The 22,540-nt window shown below is 45.9% G+C and overlaps 1 protein-coding gene across 3 annotated transcripts in view; it reads left to right on the forward strand.

Annotated features, from left to right (window-relative positions):
• Nucleotides 1–22,540, forward strand: part of LOC147701580 (transcriptional enhancer factor TEF-1-like) — a 199,095-nt gene that overhangs the window by 104,547 nt on the left and 72,008 nt on the right. For all 3 annotated transcript variants that reach the window (XM_086930239.1, XM_086930240.1, XM_086930241.1), the window contains exon 3: nt 11,263–11,327. In XM_086930239.1, the coding sequence (XP_086786365.1) occupies nt 11,263–11,327 (65 nt within the window). The remainder of the gene's footprint in view (nt 1–11,262; nt 11,328–22,540) is intronic.

A 22,540-nucleotide genomic window follows, 5' to 3' on the forward strand; every position in this document is an offset into this window, starting at 1 on the left:
TGTGAGTTAAGGCTATTGTGTAAAAGCTTTACCCCTAGTGAATAATGGGCTCCTCTGTAATGTAAATGTAAATGTATAGGCATTTATATAGCGCACTACTTACCCCTAGGGTCCCAAGGCGCTTCGACCGCTGCGAAACCCTTCCTGGCTTCCCTGAGAGATGGTCCCTTAATGGGTATCTCCAGGGTGAGACCAGGCATCCCCGGCGGTCTGGTTGGGCCGTTAGTGAAGATGAGGCAAGCTAATGCCCAGAGTTGCCGAGTGTGATCGCTGATCAGAGTGGGCACCGAGGCGAGAGAATTATCGAGTCCGCTGACCCTGGTCCAGAAACCTGCCGCGCCGGGAATCGAACCCTGGTCCCGGGCCGTCCTCTGCTCTCGGGTCTGCCGCCTCTAACCAGTGAGCCACACTACAAGTTTACTCCATACTTCATCCATTGGCCTTGTGTGCCATGTTCTACATCATCCAAACGTTACACTCTTGTTATTGTCGATAATGGATGTTGTGTAGGTGGTGCCTGCTATGTCATGGGCTACTTATTCATCTCATCATTGATGTTGATTTGTTCCTCGATTTAGTGAACGCTGAACACTTTCTTTGCAACGTCAGTCATGGTCGTTGTTTGAGGGGGTCCCCACCTCCTTGACATTGAATTGTTTTTAATCTTGTCAGCTGTGCTTCTCGTGAAAGGGGCCCTACGTGCCCTGAAAACTAGATTCCTGTTCTCCCCCCCCCCCCTTTCTTACTCTGCACCCTTCCTAGTCTCTTACCTATTGTCCAGTACTTTGCCTCACCTAACTGGAGAACGTTTATAACCATATCCTCTATGATATGCAAACACAGACATGATTAGTGAAACCATGTACAGGTAAAAAACTGACTTGCTGTCTTTTGTTACCACCGAACAAATAATATATTAAAGTTACAACAAAAAACAAAAAAATACATTTCAGATCTTTTCGTGTGCCTTTTGTATGACACTTTTCTAAATGATGGACTCTTCATCTTGTTAATCAAGTCTTTATTGGAGAGCCTTACATCTTTGTGCTATTGGATTTCACTATGGTTAGTTTGCATGTCTTCATCTTTTTGAGTCATCGTATGTACTGATCTCCGTCTACTGAGTGTTTGGACTTTTCTTAATCATTTCGTGATCCCCACTCCTTCGGTTTAAGCCTCCGTCACCGGAATATTAGGCTCTTTCTTCAAATCATCCGTAATGCTCCTTGTGAAGATGTCGATTACCTGAATGTGAGACTTTTTCTGTATATATATATATATATATATACATGCATGTGACCAAGGCCTCTGTGTAGGCCGAAACGTTATGCTGACGAGGTGTGCCTAAAATAAACTCACCTGCATCCTGGGTCTTGTTCCTTCTTCTGCTGCGGTTCCTGATGGTGAGCGTGCTGCTGATTGGAAACAAACAAATATATATATATATATATATATCACTTGTTCCCTCTGTGAAAGCCTCTCCATCTCTTGAACGTTCTACTCTTTCTTCCTTTCGTCACTCCTGGTCCTTGTTTGGGGATCTTCATTTCTCGAATATGTCACTCTTTCTTCATTTCGTCTGTCATGCTATTTGTGTTGCAGGTCTCCATCTCCTGACAATTCGACTCTTTCTACATCTTGTTTGGGGTAGCCAAACCTTGCATGGTCTATTCTTTCTTCCTTCATTTTATCTCTCACAGCCCTTCTTTAGGATATCCATTGTGACCCTTTCTCAATGTTGTCACTCATGCTCCTTGTTTAAGCATCTCACATCTCCAGAAAGTTTGACTCTTTCTTCTTATCGTCACTCAAGGGGATTGTTTCGGTGTCTCCATCTCCAGAATATTAGACACTATTTTCCTCCAGTCGTGTTCTTTGTGTGTGGATCTGAATGGCTTGGCTGTTATAGTCACTCCTGTGTCATTGGTCCTGTTTCTTGCATCGACTTCTCTGTGGTCTCAGGGTTCGTTTCGCGTTTTTTGTGTATCTTGATGTTGGTGAGGCCACATCACATCTCTGGCTTCTTTTCCTGAGTATTGGCGGTACGTCAATATGTCCCTTATATTTTGATGGCTTTTCTCAGTTTGTTCGTGTTTTCAGCTCTTCTGCGTCTTTAGCCGCCAGATCTTACCCTCAACCAGCTTATGTCAGTAGAAGAGCTTGAGGCTACACTACTCAGATTTCATTGCTGGTTTCCTCAAAACTACAATCAGAGTAGCTGAAGCCGAGAAACCGCCTTTTCCAGCACTTGTTGTGAGAGCAGAGCTGCCCGAGGCTTTGGTTGTGCAATATCCGCCTTTCTGCCTCTTGGGCCTTTCGCTGAAGGAGCTCGGGGAGGGGGCCGAGGAGGAACGGCTCTGATTCTAGTAAACTGCTTCTACAAGTCCACTCGGAAACCCGACACCGACCGGAGGCTGCTGCGGGAGCTTGGGGGCGGGGCCTGACCTGTGCTCTGCTTTGGGTGAACTCTCGTGTGAGAGGGTGGGGCACGTGGAAGAGAGGAGGGGTTCTCGAAACTTGTCCGAGAAGGAGGACTTTTCTTAGGTTGGTGTGTCTTTTTGTTTCGTTAGCTAAAGGATTAACAAACCACTGTGCCTACTTTGCGTGAACTATTATTTTGTATGCCTTTTTATTTTTTATAAATTTACTAAAACAAACGAATCGTTTTTAAGATAATCATCCTCCACACGACAGAACTAAATGCATGGCGGATTTATCCTAAGTTTATCTTACCTACCTTTTTCAGACTAAATTATGACTGACTCTTGACAAAGGTCTGAGGCTTATGGGATCTCTACCGATCTCCTTATAAATCGGTACCACTCTTAGTGGAAAACCCCAAAAACGTTTGCAGTGGTAAAGTGCTTTAACAAGCTCGTGCTTGCTTTAAGTGCTACAGAAATCACATACCATGACATGTTACCATGCAATGTTGCTTCCAAATGTAGGAAATCACAAGTGGTTCTAATGCTAAGAGTTGTCACTTGTGGGTCTGGATTTATAATGGTAAAAAGCAAAGCCCTGAGTGCCAAAATGGAAAGAGAAAAAAAAATTGATGAGCTGCTCACTACCAACATATGGTATTATGAAGTGGGTCTGGCGGATCAGTGAGCTAACACACCGGTTTATGTGTTTGATCTCGTGATTACAGAAGCTGTGGTTCCACTCAGTCGTTTAGCTTTATGGGGTTGATAATATTGAGTTGGGTACCAGTAAATGTCTGTAATCTGTCTATAGCACCAAGTGATCATCTTAGTGGTGAACAACGCTCTACAAATATGTTTGTTATTCGAGTAGACCTACTAACTCGCATAGTGCCACTGTGTGTCACACAATAGTCTTCTTGCTTTTGGTATGACCATTCAGTGGAGAGGCCGTATTACACAGTCAACAGGTGTGTGAGTGATTTAGTCTTGAATGAGGTGTGAGTAGATCTTGGCCTGCTGGATTCTGTCCAGCCTCCTCAGTTCTGTCTCCGTTACTCTTTATCCACCCTCAGCCCAGGAATAGAAGCAGTCCCATCTCCAATTCATTCATTCACACATTGCCTTGTTTGGTAAACATATCTTTGTTAGCTTCAAGTGCATATGTGTGACTGAATGTGCCAGTTCCACTTTACTATCGTAGTTGCAGTTCACAGTTCTCACAGTTTTGTTTTTAAACTTTATTTTTCAGTTTACATATTTCAAATACAGAAAAAACAAATTGGCATCAAATCAGTGTATGTAGGCATATCGTTGACATTAATAATGGCATATAGGACTAAAGGTAGCATCAGGGAGGGAAAGGTACAATGGGGAAAGAAAGATAATTTGCGAACATATTACAGTGAGGAAGGCAACCGGGCATGGCACTGAGATCCAATGCAGACATTACCAGGTTCGACCCTCTCGCTCCCCGCTATATCTAGCCCATTCTCCTCGCTGTCAGTTGTATTCTGCGAGGAGGGCCCCCCTCTGCCAACCCAGAGGTACATATGTCCCGTTAAGCCATTAGGTCTTCTTGCAGCTTCTTGTCCCTTTGGGTTAGTTACATGTGGGCTTCTTCGGCTAGGGACCATTCACAGACCTCTTTAAGCCAGATGGGCACTTCTGGGGCCCTTTGACCCATCCAAGTCTCACACACTGATTTAAACAGATTTTTCTATTATTAGATGAAGAGAAGGAATACAGGCAGCATTGAGTTTGTCGTGCATTAAACAGCATGTTGTTGTACTGCCACATATCGAGCTGTGCAAAAGTCGAGTGCGTAAGGAAGGGTCTTTAGCTTCTGTCAGGAGCTTAGCTTCAGGGGTGGTGTTTGTGTGTTACACAGCACCAATAAATCTTTCTTATGGTAAATAGTTGGGTAGAGGTGCTTTCAGTCGGGTGCTTGTTGGATTTCACCAGGAATTTTGACTTTGAAAGTCTTAAAAGTGTTGGTTACTTTACAAAATATTAGGTTTTCCCTCACTTAGTATCCCTAGCACTCTGCATTTCTCTCCCTTCCCTTATGCCCCCTGCTTGTCGTATAATATATTTTAATATTATATGACTGCATGATTGTTGGAAAATCTGAAACTCACAACCCACAATCTTACTGACGAAGCTATGCCCCTGGTTACTGCATCCAGTAAACATCATTATCTTCTGAAAATGAATCTTGAGCTTTGAAAAAACATAGGGATCAGAATTTAGCCCTGCATCTGTAATCGAGGCCTAACATTTTTACGAAAAGCATGGAAGTTGGACATAGAATGTCATTCACAGAGATGGAATGCCACATGGCGGTAGTAGATGCCCCAGAAACGGCGGTAGAGTAATTTTCTTAGGAAAGCGAAGGGTCTCCTGTCGAAGGAAGGGGTTGATTCCAGACACCTTAACAAATTCGCTTCTGGGCTGGTTAGCAAAGCAGCCCCAAAGACTTGGCTGAAAACCTGACTGAAACCAAGGTCTGACCATGCTAGCAGAGCGTCAGAGTGCAAGCCTAGACGAGAAAGGGGGTTTTAAGGTAGGGCTCCTCCTCAAATTGAGTGATCCGGAAATCCTGGCTAAGAGGGGGCTAGTAACAGGGAGATGAGGTGAGACCAGGCACGACAGACATGAATACAAAACAATAGGTAGTTAACAGAAAAGAGGAAGTTATGTGACCATCGACACCGTAATACAAATCCATATCACAATGCAGGCGCTCTCTACTGCGTCACTTAGCTTTGCCAATAATTGCATTTTAATTCAGAAGTCACCATAGTTCCTATTAAGTAAAATTACTTCGTGCCTAGCTCCTCGGTCAATTGAAGCCAATTTCTAACACTTTAGACTAACTGAAAACGTTAGACCTATAAAACGTATCACCTTTGAGTGCTCGGGATTTTCGACTTGAGTAACACATTTTTTTTACACGCTGATTTTCTAAAGAAAATCCCATAGCTGGAAAAAAAAGGCCTCCTTCCGGCGTGGACGATTAGGCACCCATACATACCCTTGCCCCGTTTGCCTCTTGGTCCCTTGCCCACTCTTCGTCGCAGTCTTTGCTTCACCGATCCAGTTTGCACGGTCGCCCTTGACGCCCTCCACCCCCACAGTGTGCCCCGAGGGACGGCGGAGAGAGCTGCCCTGCCCCTGCTCCCTCCTTCGCCCCTCTCCCTCCAGGCGCCGCCTGTCCCGTCTCCCCTATACACACTGGGCACAAGGGCAGGCAGAGAACATTCTCGACACACCCTGAGGCCAGCAGGTGTTGTCCTCAAACTGTTAGACCCATGAATGCACAAGAGGCGACCCTGTGACCTCCAGAGCAGCTGCTGGGCCTGAGTTTCTTTTTAACTCCAAGGCATCTTCCCTCCCGCCCTTTTTCAGCCACCCCAGCTCCTCGCGTCCCTTGTTACTGGAGCCAGAAATGAATAAGGCTTCGCCGCCCTTGCCGGTGACGTAATTTCCGACTACACAAAATCATAACGCGGTAGGAAACGTGACCTATTATATATACACCATTTATCTGTATTATATATTTTCCCGTATTTAGACAATAAGCAGCCATCGCTTGCTATATTTAAATACGTTAAGTGCATGTGGTTTTTGAAAACAGCACTAAATAGTGTCATGAATTCTGTTCTCCAAAATGTGAGCGTAAGTTACCAGATAAAATAAACCTTTCCCTCACTGGTTGTAGTCTGAATGTTAACATAAGCACCGGCAAAGACAATTGCTCGAGCCTTTGTGACCTATTGGCGTTGCCAATGGTTGTTAGACACGCTGCACAGCATTTCCGATACTGTGCAGTATTGCTAATTAAAAAAAAAAACTTGTTGCGACTTCCCATGCATTTTGTAGACACGCCTACTACAAAATGACATAGCCTTTAATTTGAGGGTGCGGGGGTTTAGTTACCAATCTCAGCCAGACAGATAACTTAAACACCGTTCATAACACAAAAGAATTACAATTTTTGTGGGGGAGAGCTGGAAATAGGGAAGCAACACAGATAGCTGAGGGACACAGAGCCACTAGGAGAGGGCGGGAGATGCAGAAGCAACATGCGGGAGGGTAGTTGGACAAGAAAGCAACGCAGGTACAGCAAGGGGGTGCATGCAACACAAGAAGAACACAGGTGAGGGCAACAAAGATGAGGGGTGAGAGAAGCAAACCGGGACAGGCAGCAGCAGGGAGAGAGGTACACACATGAGACAATTGAGCACAGACACCAGACAAACCCACTCTTGGTAAAGAGGCAATGCTCCATGGGAGGTACAAACACAAGATTGACAAGCTGGGACACACATTAGTAGCAGGCAAAGGAGTGACAAGGAAGGCCAACAAATGGTAAACAGTGGGCTCTGTGTTAATGGTAAGCCATATTATATCTCTAAAAAGATAGTACATGTGCTGTCTAGTAGGCTCGAACTGAAAGCGATAAAACAGTAATCTGTACTGGGTCACAGCTGGCCTATCTTACCCCTTTATGACACGTTTGGATTCCTGATTGTGTGCAAGTCTTTTGGCAGGAAGTCTTACTTTTGGTGGGACATTCTGTAATCCTCTCATTGGGACACCTTGTTGGAGGTGGGAGAGTATAGTTATCAGTAGGGAAGTCTTCCTGATGGTGGGAAGCGTCAGATAAGAGGAAGAGTTGTCATGCCAGTTGGAGAGTCTACCTGTGAGTTGACAATTCCTTTCGTCAGATGAGTCTTCATGTTGAAAGCAGAGTCTCCCTGTTGAGGCAGAGCCATTCAGTCTTCAGTTGGAGAGTATGGTGGGAATTTGCAGTGGGAGTGTCTTTCTATGGGTAATGTATTCCTCATGGGGGACAAGACGTCCTGTTGACGGACAAGCCTTCATTTTGGATGGCGAGTTTGGTGGGAGATCCTTACTACTGATGGTTGAAACTTCCTGTCCGTTGGAGTGTGTTCCTGTTGTCGGGAGGGTTCAGTGTGAATTATCATTGGGAAAATTTGGTGGGGAGTTTTGCTATTAGTGAGAGTTTAGTATGAGAGTCTTCCTGTTAGGAGTATGCTAGTCAGTGGCAGAAAGTAGCTGTTAATAAGAAAGTCAACATGCTAACGTGAGATTCTTCCTGTTGCAGGGAGTCTCGCTGTCAGTCACGGCGTCTTCCTGCTATTAGGAATGCTCAGCAGGAATATTCAGTGAAAGTCTTCTTTATTGTGGGTAGGTCTTCCAGTCTGCAAGAGTTTTGCTGTTGTCAAGAGTCTTCGTGTCAGTGAGTGTTCTTGTCAGTAGAGGAGGTTTACTGGAAAAGGGTGTGTCTTACTGTTGGAGGACTAGTCTGTCAGTGGGTGAAATGTTGTCGGAAGATCAGCAATATTTTACTTGTAGTGCGCAGGCTAACTTGAATTTCACCCCGAAACCGAGTCATACATTTTATTCTGGAGAGAGTGTCGGGACATCGGTACAAGCCGTAACAAGCTTTGACAAAGCCAATAGGCCTCGCCTATGAGACCTATTGGCTTTGGCACAGATTGATAACCATCCTGTACTGCAGTGCGGCTGCTGTTCAGCATGGGTGAAATTAATATTTTTAAAAAATCACAGTGGTGCATCGAGTTATGCTTTCTACTCGTCATATTATTTGCAGAGTGTGAGTCTGCTGGCAGTGGACAAGTCTTACTGTGGAGGGGTTCTACTCTTGGGGTGTGAGGTCTGCTGGCAAGTCTTACTATCTGCTTATTGTCCACGTGGGATTCTTGCTGTTGGCAGTACATCTTCATGTAGCTAGGTGTGAGTGGGAGATTTTGTTTCATTTTTTTACACACACTCCCGCTCACCTCGCGCTCTCTGTCTTGTGTTGTATTTAAAGACCTTATACAATTTTTTTAGCCTCCCTCCCTCAACAAGAAAAGTGAATGCAAGTCAGATCATCTGAGTCGCTTAAATGTCGGACCCTCCCAGGCCAAGGGTGCTTCGGATGCACCAAAATAGCCTGGACAAAGGCCAGAATCTTTCTTGCCCCCTAGCCAGGGAGGGTTGTATATGGTGGGTGTGATGCAAATTGCCTTATCCCAAAGGAGTATTTGCAGAGACCATGCCCACAGCCTGAGGGGGGGCGGGGGCTAGTATCACAATGGCGCAGCCCTGTTCTCCACAAACAGTCTCGGCTTCGCATGTACAGCTGTGGCCCATTTGTCATGGACTGTGGTGGAGGGGAGGGTGGAGCGGACCACGTGCCTCTGCTCGCAGAAAGAGTTCCTGAGGCCGATTGCGCAACTGCAGGCGCGTCCTTTCCTTCAAAATCGCACGGCAAGAGGGAATGTCTCTGGCAGTAATTTACACCCTCCTCTGAGACCGTGGCCTTGTGCTTCTATCGCCGTGTAACTGTGGAATAAAGAATATCCCTGGACATTGTCTGCTTATGCAACTGAATGAAACAAACAACACCCTCGGAAAGTTTTTTCTTGTAGCGAAGTGTAACCCTAATACTTAAAGCCACCCCCTGGCCAGTTTGCCCTTATTTCAGAGCGTGGAATACAGACCACCCGCTGGAGGGCTGGTACTTCATCACTGTGGAATCAAGATGATGTTCTGGGAGTGTAGTGATGCATTCCTGCTCCGATTAAAGACCATCGCCTGGAGAGATTCGGTGCTTCCAGCAGTATATGACTGCATGGATTAAATATCACCCCAGATAGTTCGTGTTTAGTATGTATAACACCATGGATGAGAAGCCTCTTTTAGCTATTCTCTGTTCATAGCAGTATATATCTGCAAGGGTTAAATAACATCCAATACTATTCTGTGCTTGTAGGACTATATAACTGCATGGATTACAGAATAGCCCCACGAATATTATGTGCACATAGCAGTATATAAATGTATGTTTTGTAGAATATCCTCTGGATGAAATAATGACCATCATCATGGATGAAAGGAACTCTTTCAGATATTATCGGTTTATTGTACTGTATAACTGCATGGATTACATAACAACCCGACGAATATTATGTGCACATAGCAGTATCTAAATGAATGGATTGTAGAATATCCTCTGGATATTCTGTGCTTCTAGCAGTATATACATCACCATGGATGAAATAACATCTTTTAGCTATTCTCTGTTTATAGCAGTACATACATATGCACGGATTAAAGAGCACCCTCTAGATTTTCTCTGTTTATAGTACTGTATAACTGCATGGATTAAAGGACGTCCTGAGATATTGTTTCTTAATAGCAGTATGTAACTGAATGGAATTAAGAACACCCTTTTGACATTTTGTTGGTATAGTACTATATATCTGCATAGAATAAATCACCTCTTTTACCTATTCCTGTTAATAGCAGTATATAACTGGATGGATTACATAACACCCACATGAATATTATGTGTACATAGCAGTATATGACTGTCTGGATTACCCCACCCTCCCCACCCCCCAAGATATGCTGTAGCATTAGCACTACATACATAAATGCTGGGAACAGAGTACGTCACTCAGTTATTCTCTGTTTATAGCACTGTATAACTGCATGGATTAAAGCACAATTAATGGATATTCACCTGAGTATTCTGTATTTATTGTAGTATATAATTGCATATGTGCTGCACGTGCGTAATGATGTGGCATAAGGGCCAGAGCTGCCGTCTGTAGCACTGGGGAGCCAGGTTCGAGTCTCGGTGCCGGTTTAGCATCCTGTGATTCTGGGCAAATGACAAATCTCCCCGTGCGTAAAAAAAATTATTGCGACCTATGTAATGTAACTGGTTCTTAACGTAATGCGCTCCAAAACATTCTGTTCAATTTTGCGCCATATAAAACTGTAAAAAAATAAATAAATCCGTGCTTATGGCATTATGTAACTGCAGGAAATAAGGAGCATCCCCTGGATATTTTTTTGTTCTTTCACTGTATATCTCTATGTAGTAAAGGGCATGCACTGACAATTATGTGCTTATGTCACTCCATGAAATATGTGGCGTTTTCTCACTGCGTGGAGTATGTGGATATTCTGTGTGAGATTAAAGAACATCTGTAGCGAATGTCTGCCTGTGTCACTGCACAGAATACAGCCTGTTCCATGCAGTTCTACGCTTTGTATCCTAATTTAATTGAACGGTATAAAGACAATACCGTGGGGATTCTATGCCCATATCACTGTATGAAATAATGACCATCACCTGGCAGTTCCGTGTTTATATCACTGTTTTTATAAATCACGCAAACCACCGAGCAGCATAAAATCCCTTAATACGAAGCGAGTATTTCACTATATTATTGTATTAAATGAAGAACATTCCGAGTTTATATCACTGTTTCTGTTTGAGATAAAAGACATCCCCTGGTAATATCACTGTAGAACTCCACATGCATGTTTGGCCTTATGTCTCACGATACCAAAAGGGAATATCTGCAGACACGTCAATCCATTTCGTTCACACTGTATTGATGCACAGATTATGAATATTTACGGGAATTTCTGTCCTTTTCTCTCAGTGCGTCACTGCATGGAGGTAAGATGAGCCCCAGGAAGGCCTCCATTTTACTTCATGCTTAGTGTATCCAAAACGGAGAAGGGTAAAGACAGCGTGAGTCTCCGTGTTGTGGGGAACTGAGGTGGCTCGAATTGGTGTGGCATCCTTGCTGTTTGTGAGTGTGGCAGGCCTCTGAGAGAGGGCAGGTGTCGATCACTTTGATGGCCATGTGAAGCTCTTCGGTTAACCAGAGACGCGTCTTGTATCTCAAATGCACTAATGGAAATGTTCTGGTCTTTCCCTCAGATTGATTATCTCACAGTCTCCTATGCATTGTTTCATACCTTTCTTGTTCTTTTCTAGGACGCAATGAATTGATAGCACGATATATCAAACTGCGAACGGGGAAGACGCGCACTAGAAAACAGGTAGGTGTCCAGATCTATGCACCCATCAAAAGTATGATCTTCTTTCTTTACCTCAGAGGCAATAGTAGGAAACACTGGTGCAATCCACTCCTATTCGGCGTCTGATGAACAGTCTTGTTGTGTTGGACATTGCTTAGTTTGTCACCTGGGGTTTGTGCCCATATTGTGTGCTGCAGTGTTTTCAATTAAGTCCATTTCAGTAGAGTTTCTGGTATGGTAGGTAGTGAATACATTGGACACATGATGCTGTTTCTTTTTTGTAAACAGACTTTATTGTTGTCCACATTCGAAAAAAATATGCAAGGCACAAACCGCCAACATGCCCACGCAGGGGCCCATAAGACAAGGAGCATTGCATTCAAAGCATAGCCAGGTGATGGGGCAACCATTAACCACGACTCAGGACACCCTTGGACCATGCTCAGTAAGTCTATAACAGTCCCCGCTCGGGCTGCCAGGGTCGAGTCTCAGCAAAGTCCAGACAGAAGAGTCCCCCAATGCCATGACACATCACAATACTCCTGCGTAGACCAGGCCCGCCCAACCACAACACTCCAGCCATACCTGTGAGAGCCTTAGCCCTTCTAGCGTTCCTCGAGCGCCAGGACCGCTAAGGGTGGACATTTTAACCCCAACTCATGAATGATGCTGTTTCTTAACACTGGTTGAAAGGTTTGGCTCGCAGTAGTCCCTTCTGCCCATGGTTGCTAAAGGGACGGTTCTTGGATGAAGAAGGTACAAACAACTGAGCATAAGTGCCCCATGTGTGGGTGAAAAAGTGGCCCATACAGGGGTGTGCATCAGAGACTGAGGTAGGGTGTCGCCTAGTGGCACCACTACGCTGTCAAAGTGAGCCGAATTGTAAAATTGATATTGTGCACTTTTATGTTTATATTGGGGGTACCTGGGGCCTTCACATTTTTTTTAAACACTGCGCCAATTTGAGCGTGGAGAACGGCCCGCTTTTGCTTTCACTTGCGGCTATTTTCTCTGTGCAGCTCACCCACTCGAGTTAGCGGTGACGTAAACAGAGCGGCCACGACGTGAACAGGTCAGACTGAAATCTGGTGTTGCCCAGTGGCACTGCTACGCTGTCAAAGTGAGCCTGATTTGTAAAGTTGATATTGGGCACTTTTATATTTATATTGGGGGTACCTGGGGCCTTTTAACTTTTTAAAAAAACACTGCGCCGATCTGAAGCGCAGAAGAAGTCTGAAGTCTGGTGTCTGCCAGAGGCACCGCTACACTGTCAAAGTGAGCTTGATTTTTGAAATTGAAATTTGTTGTGCACTCTCATGTTTATGGTGGGGGGACCTGGGGACTTTTTTTTTTTTATCATCACCGATCTGAAGCAAAGAGCAGGTGTTAAGTGGCTGCTTTTGCTTTCACTTGCAGCTATTTTCTCTGTGTCGCACACCTGCTTGAGTTTGTGTTGCAGTTTTCAAGCGGCCAGGTTTACATAAGGCCAGCCCGTTTGTGCCCGAACCGGCCACGGGATCTTGGATTGATTTTGCACATCTCTTGGTTTGCCTGGATGTGTAATCACTGGGAATTTCATGAATCCCCTTATTCGCGCTTCTCTATAAATACTTTTTAAAAACTCGCAATAGCTATTAATCAAGCTATGTCCCAAATCCTGAAGACTACGTGGGTGTTTCCATTAATTGTCCTGTAGAAGACCCTCCCTTTGATCCACAACTGAGAGGCTTCTTCAGCGGGTCGAAACGTCGACAATCATTTCTGCCTGTATCATAAAGGACTAAGTTGGGTTAACACAGTCCTTGGAAACTAAACAGACTTGTCCCAACTGTTGAGACTCAATGAACTTTGTTTTTTTTTACCAGGCTTTCATATACATTTATTGTGAACGTTGTACATGTTTTTCTCTTGTTTATGTTTTATACACCTGCTTTGGCACTGTGCGAGCACTTTTGCACTTATCATGGAACACCTCAGTAGAAATTGTTGCAATATTTCCATAAATTGTCATCTATGACATTTTACTCCTGTGTTTTTGAAATATTTTCTTTATTTTTACAAGCAATAAGTGAATCAGACAGAACCACTTTGTGTGACACATTACTTGATCTCGTAAGATCTCTTTCCCTTACTGCTGTGTTTCTCTCATCCTTCCTTATCCCCAGTACGGCCTCTCATCTCGGTGTAGTATTTGTTCACATATTCAGTTATGTGACTCTTTCACAATAGCACCTCTTTGGAGCCTTGAGGTGGATACTGAGGAGGGGATTGAAAACACTGAATCTAGCTGTACATTTTTAGCCCTGCCCAGGCACCCATTATTTGTTGTGCTAAGTCCTGGGAAGTCCCTAGATCTCCTTTACTGCTGCTAACTGGAAACTTTTAACCTGGTATCTGGATCCTAAATAAATAATACTATGTCTTTACTTGAAGGCTATCCTCTGCATGTATTTGCACGTACAAGTGATGTCGATAAACAGGATTTAATAGTATCCTTCCTGAATAAGCGGCATTTACCCTGCTTCAAGCCATGAATTGGGCTACGAGTGGTTTTCCAGAAGACCCTTACAGACAATCCTTCAGCATTAATGGTAATTGTGTCCATTTAGTCAATGTGTAGATAGCTCAATGTTGCATTTAATCTCTAGACTTACAGATGCTAGACCAAGGTCTAGGTACTTTGCATGATTCCAAGTTGCTTAGGTAGATAAGAGTAGTTCCTCCTCTTGGTAGGAAAACGATTCTCTGGTGGGGATGATCTATTTAAACTAAACACTATTTTGAAGTCTTCGATACCTGATGCTTCAGGAATACCACATCGGTCTGAAGTTGATCAGGCTTTAGCCTGCAGCCAGATTTTAACTCGAGCCTCCACCCAGCTTCTTTGTTTCAATAGTGTGTAGCAAATGCTGATATTTGCTAAAAGTTCCTGGTTCGTCCATTCTTGATGGTCCCATGGTTGGTAAGATTTCTGGCAAAGCCCCCAGAATGTATTATGGCATTTTAAACCCATTCGCTGCGGGGTTAATTTCCCCGTGGCGCCGGGGGGGTCGCCCGCGGTGCTCATGGTGGTGCTGTGGACGAGCTGGGCTCGTCATGACCACGCCCGTTCCAATGGAACACCCAGCACAGCGGGGGAATTATCCCCGCGTGGGCGTTGCGTTACGGTCATGACGAGTTCAGCTCGTCATCAGCACAGCGCCACCGTGCTGCATGACGAGCTGAGCTTGTCATGGGCACCCAAAAGGTTAAGAACTTATGTATTTTCACTAGTCATGGAGCCTTTGTTTATCTGATGTAAATGCAGTGTTGGTCTCAGACCAACCTCATCCATGTAACTGGGTTATAGCGCTGCTTCACATTGTACCCAATTGATAGCCGCTGGCAGTTCTGAGTACTCTTTTACAAGAGCAGCAAGAACGCTCTTTTTTTTCGATCTTCTCAGTCTTAAAACCATATCCCTGAATACAACTTAGGAACACCCATTCCATAAATTGATTGCTGGATCTACGCCTGGCCGTTTTAGCTGCAGAGCTAGAGAGTCCCAAAATTTTACTTAACCTTTTTGGATGCTTAAGCCCTCTTCCTTTCGCTTGACCATCCAAAGGTACATGGAAATTATGTGATTAAATCTCTTCAATTGCCGTGTTTTTGAGCAAGTTCTTATTAGCAGCCTTTTCCATGGTTGAATGAGATTGCGGTCTCCTCTGAAGTGAGTTGTTTGAATTGTATAAGCACAGGATTATACATGGTATGATCTTATGGAATATAGGTTGTTTTGCAGCCGCCGTTCATGTACGGCTAGAAGCATAATTAATGAAAAGTTGGTTTCAAAGCCTAAGGTCTTTAGTCTTTTCCAAGTAATACCTTCGTGACCACTAACATGTGCCTTTCCACCTGTGAAATTAGGTTAGGTAAGTAATATGGAGATGAAATTTAACATTGGTGAGGCAAAGGAAATCAGAGGGAAAAGGAAGAGAGAGTGGGATGATGAGACATGCGCAAGGGGCCAGACATGGCCATCCTGGATTAGTTTCTTTTGACAAACGCGAGGCACAGTTTGTGTGGATAAAGGAACAAAAGTGGCTGGGGCGGAAAGTTCAAACTTCAGAAGGTTAGGCTTGTGGGAAGACCTTGAGGCAGGGTTTATTGTTTGCATGTAGGCTTCACTTTCGCATTATTGGGGTTTGAACATTTTTAAAACCGAAATTAAAAACGTCCCCACTCAGTGTTGGGGCCTTACTCAGTGAGGCAGCGAGTTTCCAATGTTTGAAGGCTACTCCCTATTCAATTTTAGTATAATCCATTCCAGCTCTATGCTCTTCATGTGTCTTATATTATATATTTCACATTAACCAGGTTTCCTTGAAGGCCCACACTTATTTCTTTCCCAAAATAAATTTGAACTTCCATATAATTTCTCTCACAGTGTTCTTCCCAAATCCTACTTCTCCAGCGAAGGGATTTTTTTACACTTCATTGGTTAAGAGCCCAAAGATTTTTGAAAAGCTATACAAGTATTCTGCAGAAATGTTTAGACTTCAAAACAATCTGTTGCTTGGTGGATAGTTCAGAGATCAGTACTTACTACCTGAAGGTAACACACCTCTTCTTGATAATCCACATACAAAGCGTTACACAGCACTGGACGAGCATTCCTGAACAGCGGCATACACTTTCACCAGCCTGCAAGACACCTACACTCAGCTACATTCTCACTTGCACCCCCACGCATTCACAAAACCATAGCAGAAGGATTCTCGTTCTCCTACATCGCAACCAGAACATGGAATGACCTCCCGCAATACATCAGAGCCTCCTCTTTTCTGGTGTTCCACAAGCGGCTGAAGTTCTTGCTCTCAGAAGAACTCTGCAGGGACCACAGGCTTACACATCTGCTCAAGTGCCTGGACAGCCTTGAGGATGAGTAGTGCGCTATGCCTATCAACATAACTCAACATCCAAAAACTGACTATGCGACTTATATGGCAGCTTTTGCTGCTTTGACAACATTTCGTGTCTGCAAAATCTAAAGATGGGCATCCTTAAAATTACTCCATACTTTTATCTTTACTGCTTGGTTTCTGATAAGTCTTGTTCCTGAAGTCGGCAAATCCTCACACTCATACCAATTGGTTAGCTAGCCGTTTTCCTGATATTATCTAAATTCCTATTCTTTACTGCTATCAGGGTAAGTGATGAGATTGCCATTCTTTATATGTTATGTTTATGAATATCAGAGTATCTCAAAATGGAGAAGAAACATGTTACTGTAATTCTACTTCTCCATTATGGATATCATTTTTCAATTGATATTTCATCACTTCTTTCCCTATGAACTAGGAAGATGGTTTTGACATTAAGGAAGAGTTCTAACTCTTCCTTTCTAGTTAAACTTAATTGTTCTAACTAATACTGTTCTGTACTCTTAAGATACAGGCTGCCTCAAAGAAAGTTATTCAACAAAAACAGTCAACTGCACTCCCCACAGTGGCGTCACTAGGGGGGGTGGGGGAGTGCGGACCGCACCGGGTGTCACCCCATCTGGGGGTGACACCAATCTTAGTGACCTGCTGCAGCAGCTTTAGACAGCGCGCCACTCACGCACCGCACCGCAACACCAGACCACCTCGTACCCACTGGACAAGCTGGCACTGGCAGTCACTGTCTGGCAGAAGCAGTGGGCAGAATAACTGAATTTAGTGCAGTGTGAATCATTGCACGCACGGCCGGCTACCGCTATTCAAAACAGTCAGTACGACCCCAGCAGCAGCAGTTTGGGTCCCAGGGCCGTCAATCTTAGCCTACTCCAATGACGGCCCTGGGACAGCCCCCGCGCGCTGTGTGAACTTGACTTGCCCTCTGACGTGTCACGGCGGTCACGCACCCGCCAGGGAGCGTGCGTGCGTGGTGGTGGTGCGGCGTGAGAATAGTGAAGAAATTACGACGACATCACGGGTCCGGACTGGCACTATCTTTTGTGTCTCCCCCAGTTTTCAAATTGGTACGGTGAGAGTCTGAGAGACTAGAGAAATAATATACTGATAATATTGTATAATATATGAATACTTATTACTGCATATCATGCATGTCCATGAAGTAAAGTACGTAAAAAATGTGGCACTGGCAGTGCAGTGGCACACAAATGATGATCCGATTCAGCGCATACATGCTTTGTTTCTTTCAGCATTTAGGTACTTGCAGTGCCACCAAAAGCAATGATAACTTTCTGTTTCTGGACTTTTTTTAAAGCAGCAGGCGTTAAATGAACATAACAACAATATTCGGATGAATGTATCGTGACAGAACAGGGAGGCTTTAAAACGCGGTCCGGATCAGGGTCAGATCAGGAAAAAACATCCCGGAGTTCCCAGTACGGAGATCTGTGCACAACGCACTATAACACCATGGGTGCCTGGTGTTCGGTTCACTCTAGGGCATGCCCTTCTAATCTTCTTTCGGTTTTTTTCAGCCCTGTCTTCTCGGGTGAGGACACTTCTAAGTGTCAGGCGAACCTGGCCGGGTGTCTGGCGATTAGGGCCCTCGAGGGCATGCCAGGGGTCACTTCTTTGTCAGGGTGGCTAGATTGTATGGCCCTGGGTCTCGGAATGTGGTTTGGCTCATCCTGGATTTGATGAAAAGTGGAAACCTGGTCATTGGTCAATATTCGTGCTTTTCCTTCTAACTAGTAGTAGCAAGTGATGGTCAAAACTTTAAATATATAGATTTTTTTTGTATTCCTTTTCCAGTAATAGGCACAATTGTTTCATTGCAAATTAGACTAGAACAAGTGACCCAACATCTTTTACACAGAATGGCTGGTACAGAGCAAGTGAGTAATAGTGAAGAACTGAGCCTCATGGTGTTCAGTATGAAATGGGCAACAGGGTCGTAGGCAGATTGTCTGTAAAGGTGCAGTTTGTGTCCACCAAAGGTTGTCTTGTTGCACTGTAGCGTGCAGGGGGCTTCCATCCAGATGCAAGTCTGGGACGGAGTAGCAGGCCTTTCCTGTAGCTATTGAGGCCCTCACTGACTACTTTAGAGACAGGCACTACCACGGTAAAGAGTAGAGTGATGCACTACAGGGAGATCCTCACCACTACCCTGCTCCTCCGAGCGGGAAGATCTCTAGCATGGGCAGGTGCTTAGGACCACTGCAGCTCCACTCTGCTTTTTGCTTGAAGAATCGAAGAATCGGCCACCCCCCCCAATGTTTTCTTAGCCAGCCCCCCCCCCCCCCCCCCCCGGTTGAGACAGTCCACTTCCTGCTTGCTACAAAGGATGGTGTACTGGGAAGACCTCTAGCATACTAATAAAGCAAAAGGGAACCCCTGAGGAAACTATAACTAGGCAGAGTAGCAGGGGAATCAAAAACACTTAAGACAGACGAGTGGTCTGCCTAGGTGGGATAAATCTGTGGGCTCAAATAGAGTCCCAAATTTGTACACACAGTCCGAAGCCCACTATATTCACCAGTGTCATAACATCAGATGGTGCAGGCAGAGGGGAGATGGTGCAGGCAGAGTGGGAGAAGATGCAGGCAGAGGGGAGATGGTAAAGGCAGAGGGTGAGATGATGCAGGCATAGGGGAGATGGTGCAGGCATAGGGGAGAGATGGTGCAGGCGGAGGGAGAGATGGTGCAGGCGGAGGGAGAGATGGTGCAGGCGGAGGGAGAGATGGTGCAGGCGGAGGGAGAGATGGTGCAGGCGGAGGGAGAGATGGTGCAGGCAGAGGAAGAGATGGTGCAGGCAGAGGGAGAGAGGGTTTAGGCAGAGGGGAGATGGTGCAGGCAGAGGGAGAGATGGTGGATGCAGTGGGGAGAGAGGGTGCAGGCGGTGGGGATATGGTGCAGGCAGAGGGGGAGATGATGCAGGCAGAGGGGAGATGATGCAGGCAGAGGGGAGATGATGCAGGCAGAGGGAGAGATGGTGCAGGCAGAGGGAGAGATGGTGCAGGCAGAGGGAGAGATGGCGCAGGCAGAGGGAGAGATGGCGCAGGTAGAGGGAGAGATGGCGCAGATAGAGGGAGAGATGGCGCAGGTAGAGGGAGAGATGGCGCAGGTAGAGGGAGAGATGGCGCAGGTAGAGGGAGAGATGGCGCAGGGAGAGGGAGAGATGGCGCAGGGAGAGATAGAGATGGCGCAGGGAGAGATAGAGATGGCGCAGGGAGAGATGGCGGATGCAGAGGGAGAGATGGTGCAGGCGGAGGGAGTGATGGAGCAGGTTGAGGGGAGATGGTGCAGGCAGAGGGAGAGATGGTGCAGGTGGAGGGGAGATGGTGCAGGTAGGGGGTGAGATGGGGCAGGCGGACAGGAGATGGTGCTGGCAGAGGGGACATGGTGCAGGCAGAGGGTGAGATGGTCCATCTGGTAAGTTGTGAGGGGGTGACACCATGAGTTACCTGCACCGGGTGACACCAGCCCTAGTGACGCCACTGACTCCCCATTAAAATAGGTTGCGAATATTAAGCTGAATTGCTGTGCAGCGTAAAATGGTCTAAACATGCCGCTTTTTTTAATTGGGTGTGAACACTAGACAAATATTAAATTCATATGATAGGTGTGCACAACCTAATTTAATGGGGAGTGCAGTTGACTCTTTGTTACACGTTACGGGGTAGAGATGGAGGATAGTTTACACCATTATTTGTTACACCTTTCTCATTTATGGGTTACATTTTCACATTTCTTTGAGTTAGGTCACATTTATTTGTTTCTTGTCATGAAAATGCTGATGATGATAAAGTGAGCACACTGGTGAGAACCTACCAGCAGCTCTGTGGACATTGCTTACGTGAGGCACTTTTTGACCCACCTCACATTTTTTCAAATTTTTCGCGACCAATGTACCAGTATCATCCTCAATTTTTAGGATAATTGTGATGTGTTTGTGGTGGATATTTTTTCGAAATAATTGTACACACATGGGAGGTATGACCAAATAATATAAGCATAGCCAAACCCAGGAGGTGTATTTGATACCCAGTGGATTAAGAATACCTACGTTTATTGTGTGTCAGTCGCAATCAGGCCTTTTTGTTGAATAACTTTGTGAGTGGAGGGCGGCCTAGTTACGTATCTCTCTGAGGGTGCTGCATATTTGTAACACTTTCTTCTTTTATTTTTCCTTTTTAAACCAGGGGTCAAGAAAGGTTTTCAGTTAGTGACGTTCAGATTTCAAGTGGATTTCGCCTTTAACTAAAAACACAAAATATTGCCATTAGTAATGGAGCTGTTCCTTTAGAACATTTTTCCAGGATCCTATATTTGCTAATTAATACCCTTAAGACTAAGTTATGCCGAATCGTCTTGATTTCAGCTTCAGTGCCATAAAGAGGTGGTTTAGGAAAGAGAATACATTAAAAATGCTAGACATGCTTGGTAAATTACTTTATATGCGCAGGGCCTACTGTTCCCTTGTAGTCAGCTCCTGTCTACCAATGTACTTGCTGGTTTTCGTTTACTTTGCGGATACTGGCCAATTAGTCCCATTGTTGTCTCTTCAGCTTCGCCATTTCTTTTACCCTTATGGTGTGTGCCCCCCATCTTGTTTGCCCACTCTGCTGCCTGTAACATGCCCATGCAATTGCATATTTAGGTCTCGCTCGAGACCTATTGTGATTAAGTCGGCTCTCAAGGGACGTAGACAGGGGCACGCGAGGCGATTTAACAGCGTGGACGCGCATGCCCCGCCCCCCCAGCCGTGCACATCTCCAGAAGCCGATTGCCAAGGTCAGTCATGCCTCTCCAGTCACACGCGCACCCACACTGCATACACGCACGCGCACACACACACACACTGCATACACGCACACACACACACACTGCATACACACACGCTGACACACAGGTCCCAAGCCCCACTTACCGCCTCAGCCGCCTCTCCTGACTTCTGCTGCCATCCACTTTGTGAGAGTGGGCGCGGGCTTCTCCAAAAGACGGAAGTCCCGCCCCACGACTGCCATGAGCGTGCACATCCCGAGACCGGAAGTTCGGGAGAGTGCACGCTCACGGCTTGTTCTAGTTTTTGTTTCTTTTTTTTTTTTTACAATGAACAGTCCTCCCAGGCACACTTCATTCGACTCAGTTGTCTACAATCCACCATTTTTGTTTACCTGAATCTTTCCTATTTAATCTCGTTTCCAGGCTTACAGGGGTGTATGGAACTTCAGCGGCCTCACAGTGCTGTGCCCGTGAGCCGTGCAAGGTTCCTTCACTTGCGCATAAGAACACCCCCACTGTTTCACTGCACCAGGAGCACAGCGAGACTCACCTCACACCACTCCAAGCAAGACAAGGCTCTTACTCTCTCACACTGCTTCACTGCACCAGATCCTTGCAAAAGCACAGGTGATCAGAAGCTAGACAGAGATCTTACACCACAGCTCACTGCCTGACTGTACCGGTGCGCTGCTAAAGAGCTGTGTTTTGTAATCCTAACCCAGGCAGGGCTCTCACACCCCCGCACTGCTTCGCTGCACTAGGAGCGCTGCTAAAACTACCCCCAGGCATCCTTTAGTATGCAGAACTCAACTCACTCAGTGTCTCATTGATTAAGGGCGCAAAAGAACACTCCCACTGCTTCACTGCACCAGGAGCACTACTAAAACTGCACCCAGGTATCCCTCAGTAACAGAGAGCTCACACGTCCCCCCCACTGAGTCAGGGCGCAGAAGAACTCTCCCGCTGCTTCACCGCACCAGGGGCACTGCTAAAGCTCAGAACCATATAGCCTCGAGCCAGGCAGAGTTAACACCGCGTCGATGCCCTAACTTAAGATACTCGTAAAGCTCCGTACTCCGTCACCTCGAGTCAAGACAGTGCCAGACAGCCCCGGCCCGTACAGTGCCAGGCAGCCCCGGCCCGTACAGTGCCAGGCAGCCCCGGCCCGTACAGTGCCAGGCAGCCCCGGTCTGTACAGTGCCACGCAGCCCCGGTCCGTACATTGCCAGGCAGCCCGGCCCGTACAGTGGCAGGCAGCTGCGGTCCGTACAGTGCCAGTCACCCCCGGTCCGTACAGTGCCAGGCAGCCCCGGTCCGTACAGTGCCAGGCAGCCCCGGTCTGTACAGTGCCATGCAGCCCCTGTCTGTACAGTGCCAGGCAGCTGCGGTCCGTACAGTGCCAGGCAGCTTCGCTCCGTACAGTGCCAGGCAGCTGCGGTCCATACAGTGCCAGGAAGCCCTGGTCTGTACAATGCCAGGCAGCTGCAGTCCGTACACGTACAGTGCCAGGCA

Source organism: Lissotriton vulgaris, chromosome 7, assembly GCF_964263255.1.
Source record: "Lissotriton vulgaris chromosome 7, aLisVul1.2, whole genome shotgun sequence".
NCBI lineage: Eukaryota > Metazoa > Chordata > Amphibia > Caudata > Salamandridae > Lissotriton > Lissotriton vulgaris.